The 14,898-nt window shown below is 48.5% G+C and overlaps 1 protein-coding gene across 1 annotated transcript; it reads left to right on the forward strand.

Moving 5' to 3' along the window:
• The first annotated feature begins 10,740 nt into the window (after positions 1-10,740).
• LOC125547479 (ethylene-responsive transcription factor ERF109-like) lies at positions 10,741-12,260 on the forward strand. Its single transcript, XM_048711338.1, has one exon. It carries the CDS (start codon positions 11,427-11,429, stop codon positions 11,910-11,912), a length of 486 nt encoding a protein of 161 aa, XP_048567295.1. The 5' UTR covers positions 10,741-11,426; the 3' UTR covers positions 11,913-12,260.
• Positions 12,261-14,898: the final 2,638 nt, after the last annotated feature.

Raw genomic sequence — 14,898 nt, forward strand, 5'->3', positions numbered from 1 at the left:
TGACAAGTGAAGCAGGTGAGCGCCGAGGGGTTGTTATGAGAAGCAGAGGACGGGCGGGATTGCGGAAGCGATGGAGGAGGAGGAAGGATCCCATCCCCCATCCTCGGAAAAGGGGGCGCCCCAGAGGCCGGACCGGGCGGCCGACGCGCCGGCCCCGCGAAGGACCGAGGCGGCGGACGAGCACCAGCACCAACCCCAACCGAGCGAGGAGGAGGAGGGCGCGACGGAGCAGATGGACCTCGGCCCACTCCCGGAACAGGAAGGGAGGCAGAAGACGAAGAAACACCACCGCCAGAGGCCACCGCCGCCTCCCATGGGTCCAGCACCGGAGAGAGAGAATGGCCAGATCCAGAGCCCTACGGGCCGGATCCGGGCACACCAACCCTCTCCGAGCGCTGCGACCACTCCGGACCCGAAGCCCGAGCCTCGCGGTCACGAGCCACCTGCTCGCGCGCCGCCTGTTCCGCCTCCAACTTGGAACGGAGCGAAGCCTCGAGCTCCAGATCCACCGCGGAGGAAGGGGAGTCCTCACGGCGTCGCTTGCTGCCCGAGAGCGCCTCGCAGGAAGAGCCCCGCGACTTGTCCATGGATAGCACCACAGCAAAAGGAAGGAGGAGGGGTGGAGGTGGGGAGGATCTAATGAGGCGACGAATGGGAAGACGGTGACGGCGCAGATCGGAAGCGGAAGCCGGAAACCCTAGCAAAGGGGAGGAAGAGCCGTGGGGGATCCATAAATAGCCCGCCCGAGCCGTGCCCACCTGGGCCCGACTCGCCACATGGGCCAAAGAAGGTTGAGGAGCAGGAACCCGGACGATGGGCCCAACTGGGCCGGACGGGACCACAGGGGGGAAATCTGCCACCGACGAAAGAGGGGGAGGAGAGGCAGGCCCACTGGGCAACGGCAAACCGCAAGGCCCATCAAGCCCACCCGAGGGGACGTCCCGCGGCCCGATGGCCACCGCGGAGAAATGGAGATCTAGGTTACACGAAGCCACCAGCGACCCCGCCGTCGCCGCCGCCGGCGACGAGGCCGCCGCAGAGGCTGCAGGAGAGGGGGATGGGAGGCCACCAAGCTCCCCATCAGGCGCACTGCCCAGGACAACGAGATCAGGTGACGCAACAGCAAACTCACCAGACTTACGCCGCCGCCGAGAGATCCGAATCCAGCCATCGACCGACGAAGACGTGGCCACCGACCGGCCCCGGCCACCAGGAGCGAACTTGCGGGGACGAGGAGCGGCGGAAGGTACCACCACCCCCCCCCCAGCACAAGGCACGGGACCACAGAGGGAAGGGACCGACGACCGCGAATCCTCCTCATCAGACGCAAGGGCCCAGAAACGAGATCCGAGCACCGGCAGCGGAGAAGACAGAGGGGAGAACCCCACCCGCGGGGAGCCAGGGGAGGGAAGAGAGAGAGCACCTGCAAGCGGAGAGGGGGATGACCGGGCACCGGCCAGCAGGTCAGGGCAGGGAGCGGGACGGCTAGGGCAAGGAGGGGAGGAGGGGGAGGAGGCGAGGAAGGAGGGAGGGAGGGGATCCATGGTTCGCTTCCTGGTGCACAACACTGATCTGATTGCCTCCCAATCCTTCCTTGTTTGGTCAGTCAAGAAAGAAAAATGATTGGGAGGGGCCAAACAAGAAACCAAATCTAGTTTTAATTTAATAATTTTCTGGCCCCTCCCAATCATTTTTCTTTCTTGACTGACCAAACAAGGAACCTAATATAATTTCAAGTAATTTATTATTGATCCCTGCTTGTTAGCATTCGCATGTTTTCTCCCTGACAAAAAAACAATCTTTTTACACTAGCATATACTATCATAATTTTCTCAAACAATAATAATACCTAGACTCCTAGAGCACCTACACGACAAAATCACCACGAATGTCTCGCACTCAGCAATGTGGCGAAAGAATAATCCCAATATTCCGCCTTAGTGAAACGTGTCGCATTTGCTGAAACATAGAGCAGACTCTATTTTTTCCAAACAATATTCTAGTAGCTTTTATTTCCGCCTTAGTGTACACTAATCATTTTCTGATAATGAAATAGTATCTAATTAATCTCAGCACTGTATGAAGACAAGTAGACAAGTTCTAGCCAACAGCTTGGCTCAAAATAAAAGCTACTCCCACCGTTCCTAAATATAAGTCTTTTTTTTAGAGATTTCAATATGAACTATATATAGAGCAAAATGAGTAAATCTACACTTTAAATTGCGTCTATATACACCCATATGTAGTTCATATTGAAATCTTTAAAAAGACTTATATCCAGGAACTAAGGGAGTATTTTTTCCATTAGATCACTTGATTTAATTATTACGTGGGAAAATGAAATTAGCTTAGCTGCCGATTGGTGATGTGATCGAACAATAGAAGGACGGTTGCCGTGGCAATGGCATGGCCTGATAGAGTGCTGCGGATAGTGACAATATGCCAGAAGCCAGCTGTGTACTGCTTCTCCTCCTTTTCGAGTTTCTGGTTACTTGCATTCCACGATTAGGCTGTGCATGGTGCATGCTCTAGCTAAATTTGATCGAATGGTGTTTTTCTACACGCATTGGTTGGGTAAACGTGTGGCTGATGGCGTTGCGGTCTTACGTTTGGTGAAGGTAAAGGTGACATGCCACCCAACGCGGATCTCTCCATCTCTCGCTTGATCTGCACGGAACACATAGAATCAGCAACATTCTTGTGACAATTAATTAATTATTACAGTACGTGCAAATTAGTATATATATTTTGTAATGTCTTACGTTTGGTGAACGTAATTACTCGTCAAAAGAAAGTTAGTATATACTATATACTTTACACATGTGTGTCGTGGCTGGTTTACGTGAAGAATGGAATGTTGCAACGACCATCCAAAAGTGCATGTGAAGTACGCGCTAAGCTAAGTAAGCTAAAGGGTGCATGTGTTACACAACTTACCAGTGATTAATTAGTGATGATGTCTAATTTTTTGAAGGAAAAGTGATGATGTCTAATTTTTTGAAGGAAAAGTGATGATGTCTAATTTTTTGAAGGAAAAGTGATGATGTCTAATTTTTTGAAGGAAAAGTGATGATGTCTAATGACTGGACACTAGAGCATCTCTAGCCGTTCGGCCCCCAGGGGCGTGAAAAAGCAGCTTGGGGCGCACCGGCAAAATAAATCGGCGTGCCCCCCCCCCCCCCCAGTGGTGGAATCTGACGGGCAAGATGCTTTTTCGCCTGCCAGTGGTGGCCCAGGCGCGGGTTTCCTTCCACCGAAGCCCCCAAGCACCTCCGCTCGGTTCGGTCTGGGATCGCCGGGTCAAAATATAGGCCGAGTCAGCGGAATTCGGCGTCCTGGGAGCGCGACAGGGGTTTTCTTTCGGCGCCAGCGTGAAAAAACTCGCCTTGGGGGGGCTGTTGGGGGCGCGAGTGGAGATGCTCTTAGTCGCTAGTAGCTCATAGGTCATATAAAAGTAGTAATGTACAACATTTTACCTTTCACACGGCACGTCGCCACAACATTGTGTCGGCCGAGTTCCTGACATTTTTGTACTCTTTGTTTCCTTTTCCTTTTTTTATTTGAAGATTGTTTACCTTTCCTTTTTGACATTGAATCTGACATCAGATAACATTTCTTTCTTTTGACGTTTGAGGAGTTCAGATTTTTTACAGTGGGCCTGTTGGGCTAATGAAGGTGCATTTCTTTTACCGATATGAAGGGCCCAATTGCTATTAACCACCTACAGGCCCAAGGTTCCTAGTACATTCATGTAGACGGTTGTTCTCAAATGAGGTAAATACACCCGAGAGTCTTAGAATTGCACGCGGCAGTCAGTCTGGTGCACAAACATGTAAAATACGTGATTCTGGTCATCAAACATACGCTCGTGTGCAAATACAGTCATATATCCCGTGCTTGCCTGGCACGCCGGCATGGAGAAGGCCAACTGTCAGCGACAGATGGCACTCCGTGCGACATGTTCTTGTGTAAAACATCCTCACCTTCTTTTATTTGCAGAAAAAAATCGTCGTTGGTAGGGAATAAAGGGCTCATGTGAGGGCCAAATAGGCATATACAGAAGCGGGGTGCTGGGGGATTGGACTAGCTAGCTCAGTTAGGCAGACGAAGGACCCGACCAATGCAATAGCTAGGGACATTTTTGTGTCTAAAATGAGATACAATTGCACTTATAATGAAAAGTTGAAAACATCCGGGATTATCAACTAAATATGTCCCGTGCACATGAGTCATGACGTGACTTAATACAAGTATAATGTAGAGTCAACGGCTTATTAAATATACACTTGTGTGTTACATAAAATATATTTAGTTAATACAGCCATTTAAAATGTTTATTAAATAAAAAGTTAATGAATACAAAAACAATTATATTTACTAATTATACAAAAGGATGAATACAACATTTACTAAATATTTATGAATAATCACTTGTGTATAATTTTTAATCATGATTTATATTTAAAAACAATATATAATTTACATATTATACATGATAAAATGTTCGTACCAACAATTTAGACTTTAAATTATGAATATTTTTACTTATACAAACCTTAAATTATAAAAATATGCGTATAATTATTGAAATTCTTGTATAATTAAAACAATACTTATGAATAGTAATTTTAGAAATATTTACATTTTTATTAAACAATCATATTACAGTTTATTAATATTATTTTAAAATAATACATGAACAACGTTTTCTGCTCCACATATTTTTTTAAAACAAACAGTTGCAACTATACAAACATTTTTTAATTATGAATATTTTTAAACATATTCCACAAATTTCATAAAATGATTTTTTTTACAATTATGAATATTTGTGTTATAATTATACAAACATTTTTTACAATTTTTAATTATTATTTTAAAAGAATACATGGACAATATTTCAAAATAACTTTATTACTGAGATTATAATTTACATACTACATATCTATTAATTTACAAACAGGAGCCCATTTCTGCTACATGAGCTCCTTTGTTATAGTAAAGTAAATCACAGTTTTCCCATATTACCCATATACATGCTTTGGTTGGAGTGGCTTGGCCGGTTGTTGGCTAAACTTGGGCGTGTGTTCAACACACTTTTTGATGTTAAATTTTGCTCTATACTGACATGTGAGACCGACCAGTTGTTAATTTTTCCGTAAATAAAAAAGATGAGGGGGTTACGTGCAAAAACATGTCGTAGTGGGCAGCCAAGCACGGGATACGCCCGTGTACGGGACATGTGACAGTATTTGCACGCACGCGCAAGTTGGATGACCAGATCATGTATTTTAGCAGTCTGTGTATCAAACTGACCGTCGTGTGCAAGTTCTAAAACTCCAAGTGTATTTACCTCTTCTCAAAAAAAAAAGGAGAAAGGAACGTACATGCATATGCTATGTTTTGGTACCACATCATCTAGGCAAAGCAAACGGAGCTGCTTATATCCTCATCCATGGGACAGATTGTGGTTAGCAACTCAAACTTGATAAAAACAAATATGGATTGTTTGAATGGCGCATGTTGATCTTGTTGTCATCTTGCCTGCAACATCACATTATGAGGCGGAGGACGAAAAAAATGTTTAAGGTGGGGCGAAATCTTAATTAATTTTTTTATGAAAAAACTTTAATAGTCCATACACACTACCAATGCACACTAATAACCAGGGTTCATGTTGTAGACTCCGACATGGTGTGCTTGCTTTTTGTTTGTATGCTTCACCAACCTTTTCTTGCGGCCAATACTCGGTTAAACATCTCGTTTTGGGATGGAATAACTTATGAGCATTCTTGTTTGGTATTACACATGTGATAGAGAAAATTGTTTCGTTTAGTCGATTTCTACCACATAGAAGAACAACACCCGAACTTAAGACGGGGACAATTGTGTTGTAGATTGAAGCAAGAAGATGCTTTAGACGCCTAACACACCGCCCCCAATTTACACACCACATAGAGAAAATGTATAAATCAGATACTTAGTTTGGTCAGTCTAGTTTTGATACCGGGTTAACAAAAGAAACCCCGATTCATGTGCTGGCAGAGAGTTTGGCACCAGGGCCTGCTATGCGGCGATTCATCTACAAACAGTATAGTGTCATTGTAGTTCTCAAATGCTGCATAGAAAGTTTTGTTCGGTTCAGTTGATTTATGCCACATGGAAGGACAAGGACAACACCTGAATCAAAAACAGGGGCATCAACAACATGGAGAAAAATTAACAAGGCAGATAATCAGTTTTGTCTGTTTGTTTTTCGCACTTGATTAGTCAAAAACATGGATTCACACACCAGTAGAGAGTTTGGCACCAACACCTCCTATGCTACGATTCATCGAGGCATTGCGTCATGTCATTGTAGTTCCCCCTCTCGACGCATCGTCTTCCCCACGGAGGACGTGCCTGACTGTCGGCTCAGAATCCACCCTTTCTAGACTGGTCGCCAGCGAGTCACGTCACCCGTGGCGCGGGGAAGCGATTGCAAGAGCCACCCCAATGCTCAGTTCCTTTAGAGCCCAACCGTATTTATTCCCTTGCACTCGTCCATATATTTTTTTCAGCCTCCCGGTGTTGTGCTTGTTGATTCTGCATTTTGTGTTGCATTTCACGTTTAGTCTGCAGGGCTAGCTAAATTCGATCAAATAGTGTTTTGTACACGCAACGGTTGGAGAAACGTGTGAGTCTATGACATGCATGGAATGGAAGCTTTTCTTCCTCGTAGTGCTTGGTGAAGGTAAAGGTGACATGCCACCCTGACGCGCATACTATACAATCCCCGGCTCAGATCTCTATCTCTCGCAGGGACCGTGTGCGTAGGAATACGGAATAAGGAACACATGCATGTACATACATATACACGTACATGCATGTTGCAACGACCACCAAAAACGCATATAAAGTGGACGTCAAGAAAAAATGCATGTATCCTCTAAAAATATGCATGTAAAGTGGACTGCATGTGTTGGACCCAGTGATTAATCAATGATTTTCTATCCTTAGTGAGATTTCTACAGTTTGCTTTTCTTTTGGGCTTGATTTTTTCCCCTATCTCTGAACGTTCGAATAGAATGACTTTCCGCCGTGGGCCTGTTGGGCTGACAAAAGCCTAGATCGCTGTACTCCTCTGCAGTCTCCTGATCCGAATATTACGTGGTCAGTTTTCCATCGATGTTTAGCACTACATCGCCGGAGCAAGGCAAACCGGAGCTGTTTATATTCTGCTTTCTAGGCATGCTTGGCACCACATGAAACATGTGGTAAGCAATCCAAACAATTTAAAAAGAAATTAGGCTTCTTTGAAACGTGCATGTTGCAGCTTGCAACATCACATACTATCACTCTGACATGGAGTGCTTGTATTTTTTTTTCCTTTTCTTACTCGAGTCTTCTTTTAACTTGCGCATTTTTTGTCCAATTTATAGTCACTGACAGGGGTAAAGCCATCATATTCTTGGATGACCACAACTGCATGACAAACTATGTTACAACATCATCGATGACTCTCTTCCAGTTGGCCAAGCAGCTGAACTGAACTATGAAAAGATATGGACCCATCTTCAAGAAGGTTAACATTTGAGCCGTAGACCATGCCGCCCACAACTTACTAAACATGGCTTCATGACTAAAGTTGCAGCCTTGCAGGTTGTATTATTCTTGAATATGGCTAACCACCTCACCTCCTTAATCAGGTCCTCGAGTTCTTCGGAAAAGTGGTGATCAATCTCCTCCTCCCTACAAAGATGAAGCCCTTAAATCGATCTTCTAAGCTTGGTTCAGATCCCCACTCATATTCCCTCTCTCTCTCTCTCTCTCAAAGTGATCTTCATCACTGTTGCACCCCTGTTCTTTCAGATTCCACTACCACCCGATCGTGCCCTGGATTATCACCCGTATCAACTTGTTCTCCTAGGCCCTTCGAGATCTCATCTCTCTTTTCTCCGGCACCGCCGCCTACATCGACTAGAGGAGGTTCAGCCATGCAGCAGACACAAGAGCACCTCTATCAAGCCTAGACTCCTGCCCCGCTGAGAAACCCTGGAAGAACGACATGATTTGGTTGACTTTGGCGGTAGATTGCCGAAGGATAGGTAAACCCTGGAAAGCCCTCACTATGGAATTTGTTTTTCTTCTTTCTTTTTTTGAGACAAGCTTTTTTTTTAGAAACATTTGTTTTTCTTCTATAAAAGAGTAAGTCTTGTGTTTCACTGTGGGCCTGTTAGGCTAACAAAGGGCTATTACTTTTACAGAAATGAAGGGCCCAATTGTATACCCACCTACAGGAACAATGTTCCTAGTTACATTCAAGTAGACATATATGCATGCCGTTCTCAAATCAAAAAGGGAAAATGAAAAAGAAACACGCATGCATGCTATGTTTTAGTACCACATCATCTAAGCAAAGCAAACGGGACTTGCTTATACCCTGATTCATGGACAGGGTTATCACCATGTGGCACACGTGGTATGCGACTCAAACTTGAAGAAAACAAACATGGCTAGTTTGAATCGTGCATGCCGCGGTATCTGCTTGCAACATCACATAGCCACACTCCGACATGGTGTGCTTGCTTGTTCTTTTTTGCTGCGCCGGCATATTTATTCACGGCTAGTACTTAGTTTGATATCTTCTTTTGGGGTAGAATAACTTATGAGAATTCTATGTTTGGCATTACCTAGGTGACTGGAATTTTATTCAGCTCAGGCGGTTTCTACCACATAGAAGAACAATGCTCGTGCCGAAGACCGGGACGGCTGCATTGCAGACATAAACGAAATGGTTTTTTTAGATGTCTGACATATTGCCGCCCCATTTATAGATACCATTATAAGGCAGATACTTAGTTCAGTTGGTTTGGTATTCATGCTTGATTAACCCAAGAACCGAATTCAGGTTCGAGCAGAGGGCTTCAGCACAAAGGCGCTATGCTACGCTTCACGTATTGGCATTCCCTATTGGCATGTCCTTTAGCCGAGCCCTAGTCATGTCACTCGCCCTCAAAACACACACACACACACACACACACACACACGCACACGCACACGCACACACACGCTCGCACGCACGCACGCACGCACGCGTGCGTGTGGCTTCGCAAGTAAAATGCGCGTCGTGTTGCCATCTTGACTCTAGCTTTGACTGCAAACACGCCCTACTCCCCCACTGCCACTCGCGTCAGCATCGGTGCGACGGTGCCTGGCCAAGTAGACGACCATGGCGGCGCACCATTGCTGGCCTATGCTCTATCCCTCCGCCCCAAGTCTCCCGAGTTTGTTCTGATTGTTGATCCTGCATTTTGTGTTGTATTTCACAGGTAGATCTTATAGTTTGTCAACGTAATAGTGACACTATGTTACCCAACGCACATATATACACCCCCCGATTTCTATTCTTCGCCAGTGAAATTGAATCTGGATTTGGGTTTTACTTTTGGTGCAATTTTCTGAAGCATCTCAAAGTATATTTCAATGCCGAAGCTGATTCTGCTAAAGCGAATCCATAGCTAATTAAAATCCAAGCGAAGCTGGAACAAACAGGGCCTAAGGAACGCAGGCATGCGCATACATATGTATACACGTACATGAGCTCGGTAACACTCTCCAGTGGATGGACTGATGAACTCCCTGCATTCCACAATGTAGTATGTCCGCATTTTTCGAGATCCAAGTTTGACCGTAAATTTAATGAACGAGACCGACTACGGTGGGAACAAAAATTATATCACCGAATTCATATCGAAAATATGAATTCAATGGTATAATTTTGCTCCCACCGCAGTTGGTCTCATTGGTTAAATTTACGGTCAAAGTTTCAATCTCAGGAAGCGCGGACGCACTATATTATGGAAAGGAGGGAGTAGCATACTGCATGTAAAAGTTTACTTAATAATGATGAGTTTAGAAACGGGTCATACGTGACAAAATTGGAAAATGTTTGCTTTAAACCGGTTAATTTTCTGGCTCTGTAAGGCCCTCCACTATGTAGGCTAAAAGAGAGGTGCCAAATTCAGATTTCATGCATTTGGCATCGATGCCCTCCGTTGCCAACTCGGTGCCCTAAAAAAATTTCAGGGCATTGGAGCAAGCACTTGCTCCGGCGCCAAATTCATTAACGCGATAAAAAATGGGCATGCGTACGAGAGGAAGACACTGGTAGTTGGTTGATTGACTTGTTTTCCTTTGTTTATAGTACATGTGGGTCAGTCTGCAGATAGTGCCAAACTATCCCACGCTGTGAGAACGGTGCCAAAAGTTTTTCACTTGGCATCGATGCCTGCGTGGCATACTTTTTAGAAGTATGGTATCCGGCACATAGTGGAAGGCTTAAGGGCATTTTCAACGCAGAGGCGCTTGCTTAGGCGCTTGCATCATTAAACAAAAGGATTAATTAAGAAGCATAGGTGGAGGAGTCTGCCTTTCCAACGCAGGACCTCCAGGTTGAGCGCTTAGCTGATTTTTTTAGCGTCGATCTAGCCTCATACTCTCGTGAAAACAGGTGCATGCGGGAAATAACGGCGCAAGCGCCTGGCGATAGGAGAGGCATCGATGCCAACGGAAATCCTGGGATCGACCAGGAATCGAGCGAAACGGCCGGGAAAGAGACCCTGGCGCCTGGGCTAAGAGCCCGCGTTGTAGATGCCCTAAGCCGCCTCGTACGCGCGCCACGTGCCCCGCTCAGCCACCGCTTCCATCCCCACCTTATCCCCTCGAACGCTCTCTCCTCCACTCATTCCCCTCCTCATCTTCTTCCTTCTTTTTTCCCCTCTCTCATTTGCAACTCTGACCGACGAGCGAACACTGAAAACTATCAGTTCGCGTGGGCTGCTGCCACCTGCTTTTGCAAGGAAGAGGCAACGCCGGCCAATTCCACATATCATTGCGTGCTGCATGGCGAAGCTCCCGCGTGCCACAGGGAGGGCTGCAATGGCGGCCGCTTATTCTATAGACGACGAAGCATCCGCCAACGCCGTCATCACCGCCGCGTGCTGAGTCGCAGCATTCCCGTCGCCATCGTGCTGTGTCGCAGCATACACTCGTCGCCGCCGCGCCGGTGAAGCTTCGCCGAGCCATGAGGTGCTGCAATTTCGACGGCGGAAGCCAGTGCCGCGATGGAGCACCAATCTGCGGTGGTGCCGTTGCAGTGAAGCTCCGCCGGCGGCGCTGTCGCTGTGCTACAATGGAGCCCGCCGCCCGGTGATGGCGCTGTGCAGTGAAGCCTCGCTGAGCCACGGGGTGCTGCGATGGAGTTTGGACGGGGCCAGCCGGTGCCTCAGAGCATCTTCAACAGGTGCGGCAAAAGGCGCGCCCGTGCGGTAAAATTTGGTTTTAGCATACGTCGGTTGGTTCCGCGCGCTCCAGCGGTGACGGGAACTTACCGCGCGCGGGGGAGAAAGCGGCACGCGGCGCGATAGATTTGGTGCGTCTATAAAATGCCGCGCTCGCCACGCGCACAGACACAGCCACACGCCCTCTCCTCGCAACCTCGCCGCTTCGCCACCTCGCCGCTTGGCCGCTTTCCGCGCCACCACCGCGCCACCATGCCGCCGCGCCGCTGGTGTTCTTCGGGCCACCGCGGCGTCCGCGAGCGCCCCAACGGCTGGTACTCCGCCGAGATCCGATCCGGCGACGTCCGGCTCGGCTTCGGGTCGTTCCGGAGCGCGTACGAGGCGGCCCGCGCGTACCACGCGGCGGCGTGGCGCTTGGATAGGCCCCGGTCGCAGATGAACTTCCGGGACGTCTTCACGCGCGAGCATGCACAACGCGTCGCCCCTCCGCCGCGTCTCATCACCGACATGGACCGTGCCGACCACGCTCGGCGCTGCCGCCGCCTCCTCATCGCCAAGGAGGACGAGCGAGCCATGGCGAAGTGGCGCCGTCGCCACCCGGAGGACGTCGCCGACGAGCGTGCCTACTAGGCGGAGAGGACGGCAAGGCGCCGCGAGGAGCGGGCGGACCGGCGTCGGCGGAAGGCATTGGCGAATGCGCAGTGCGATATCGTTGAAGCAGGTGGGAGGTCGATCTTCACGTCAGACGATGAACGTTGGGACGACATATGGCTCGATACCTCGGACAACACCGACGAGGATGGTGATGATGGTAGCGACTTGGAGTAGTTTCTATCTATGTATGCCGTAGTAGTTTCTATCTAGTTGCACCGTAGTTTTATCTATCTATGCTTTCAAACTATCTATCTAGTTGCACCGATGTAAAATACCTTTGTATCATTTTTTATCTATGCAATTTATCGTTTTTTATTATCTTAATATTTATCTATGCTTCCGAAAATGTTGTAAAAATGAGCGCGCGTGCTGCATTTTTGCGCGCTGCATCTTAGCGCGGCTGCTGGAGTCAGCGCTACGCGCCGCGCCAAACCAGACGATGGGCGCGCGACAAAGCTGTTTTTTGCGCGCTGAGCGTTCGTCGCCTATTGGAGATGCTCTGAGGGAGCACCAACGCACGGTGGTGCCGTTGCAGTGAAGCTCCGCTGGCGGCACCGTCACGGTGCTGCAATGGAGCCCGCCGCGTCGTCGCGGTGCTGAGGTGAAACATCGTCGACACCGTTGTGTGCTGCATGGAGCATTGATGGCGCTGCATTGAAGCATCATCGGGAGCGCCGCTGTGTTGGGACGCCGGCGCTGCGATGGAGCGTCGCCGGGGGCCGGTGTTGCTATGAAGCTTCATTGAGGTCATTTAGTGTTGCAATGGAGCTTCGCTGGGGTGCCATCGGTACTGCAATGGGCTTCACCGGGGGCCGCCGAGGTTGCGATGAAGCTTCGTCGAGCGGCCGATGTTTCAATGGAGCATCGCCGGCGGTGTTGGGTGCTGCCATGGAGCTCTGCCGTGCCAATGTTTGTCGCTTCGGTGAAGCATTGCCGGTTGCTCCAGGTGTTTCGAGATCGAAGGAGAGAAGGGGGTTGTTGTGCGTTGTGAGGAGAAGATCGGGTGCGTGTTGACCATTCACACTAGTTAACAGAAGTTCTGTAGGAAAAGGCAGTGCCTAGGAGGCGCTTAGGCATACCTAGGCGCTAGGCAATGGCCAAACGCCTCGCCTAGGGCATAAATGGAGCTCCAGGCAGGGCAAGCAAGGAATTACCTACTCAAGTAAGAAATCATGCCACATACTGCACTGATATGGCAAACGAGTTACATTCTAATGACATTAGATGATAATTAACTTATTTATATGCCCTAACTAATATCAATACCCATATAATAATCACAAAATACTAAAAACTATATTACCGCCTAGGCCGCGCTTAGAACGCTTAGGCACTGCCTAGGCACTAGGCGAAGGCCAACCGTCTCGCTTACGCCTACCGCTTTTTTCAACCTTGAATAGAAAGGGATCCAACGGTGCAATCTGGCTGATCAAACGGCCAGGGAGGCGACTTAAAAATCATTGGAACAGTCTGATTTTCCGCTGTGGGCCTGTTGGGCTAAGAAATCCTAGATCGCTGTACTCATCCGCAGGCTCGTGTTTCCAATGTTACAGAATCGCTTTTCCGTCGACGTACATGCATGCAGGAAGTTTTAGCACCACATCGCCTGAGGAAAGCAATCCGGACCTGTTTATATTCTGCTTTTCAGATATTATGGTCACCATGTGACATATATGGTAAGCAATTCAAATCAATCCAAAAGATATTAGGCTTCTTTGAATCGTGCATGTTGCAGTTCTCAGCTTGCAACATCACATACTACCACTCTGACATGGAGTGCGTGCATTTTTTTTCTTTCGCTTTTATACTCGCTGCTTCTTTTAGCTTGAGCAGTTTAGTTGATTAAGGACATCTCCAACGAGGACCCTAAAAACGCCAAAAACAATTTGAACTGGCGTGTCCGGATGATGCAAGCCATTCAATATGGTGCCTTGATTTTTTTTCCCTTCTGTACTCGCTTCTTCTTTTAACTTGAGCATTTGAGCTGATTAAGGACATCTTTAACCGGGACAAAAAATACCCAAAATTTCTAGACCAACGTGTCCGGACGATGTAAGTCATCCAACACGCTACCCCATCAGTCCGCATATGTGTCCGTGTGTTCGAAATCCCTCAAATAAGGGGGTCCGGGATCACCGTGTCTCACCCAAAACCGACATGACTCTGCGGCATTGTGCTCGTCAAAGTAACGTAACCAGACGAGCGGGCAGTGTCGCTTCAATGCAGACACGGCGAATGAGGAGCCGACTCCGGGCAGTATGCCGCGCGCATTGAAGCCGGTGGCCCGGACGTTTGCCTGATCGAGGATATTTATGCACAGCTCCGGCGCTGTACACACCATACCTCACATACTCTCCTCTCCCCTCACCGTCTATCTACGACTGTTCGTCTCCGCTCACCATTGTCGATGATGCCGAAGTCGTGGTTCTACATGCGGGCAGGGGGCGGCTCTGGATCTCCTTCCGGAGATCGTGGTGTTGCCGCCATCAATCTCCGGGGCAACCCCCCTGCTTCTCTGGGAAGGAGCAAATCATCATCTCCCCCAACGACGTGGAGTAAGAGCCGCAACAACTGCCATAGTCGCACCTCCTCGCGGCAGCGGGGGTAACGGGCAAGGGGTACCAGGCGCGCACCTGGAGCTCCTTCTCAAGTGGCCGCTCAAGGATCATGGTCTAGCATCGCCCTCGCCGCTGCCCCAGCCCATCAAGATGAAGACAGTGGTACTACCTCTTTGACGCATCAAGACGAAGCCTTCCCCGATGCAACCGCGGCATGCAAATCGGCATCGCTCCCACACAACCAATATGCCCGCATCGATGAGCTGACATCGCCGACGCGCTGCATTTGGCAGAGTAGGCATTGAAGGACAAGGTGCCCCAGAGATAGCGAAGGTGCGCGGGTGCCTCTTCCAATACACCGGACGCGGCCGCGGCGGCTGGTCGTTGTGGTGCATCGTCACGGC

This window comes from Triticum urartu, chromosome 3 (assembly GCF_003073215.2).
Source record: "Triticum urartu cultivar G1812 chromosome 3, Tu2.1, whole genome shotgun sequence".
Classification (NCBI taxonomy): Eukaryota; Viridiplantae; Streptophyta; class Magnoliopsida; order Poales; family Poaceae; genus Triticum; species Triticum urartu.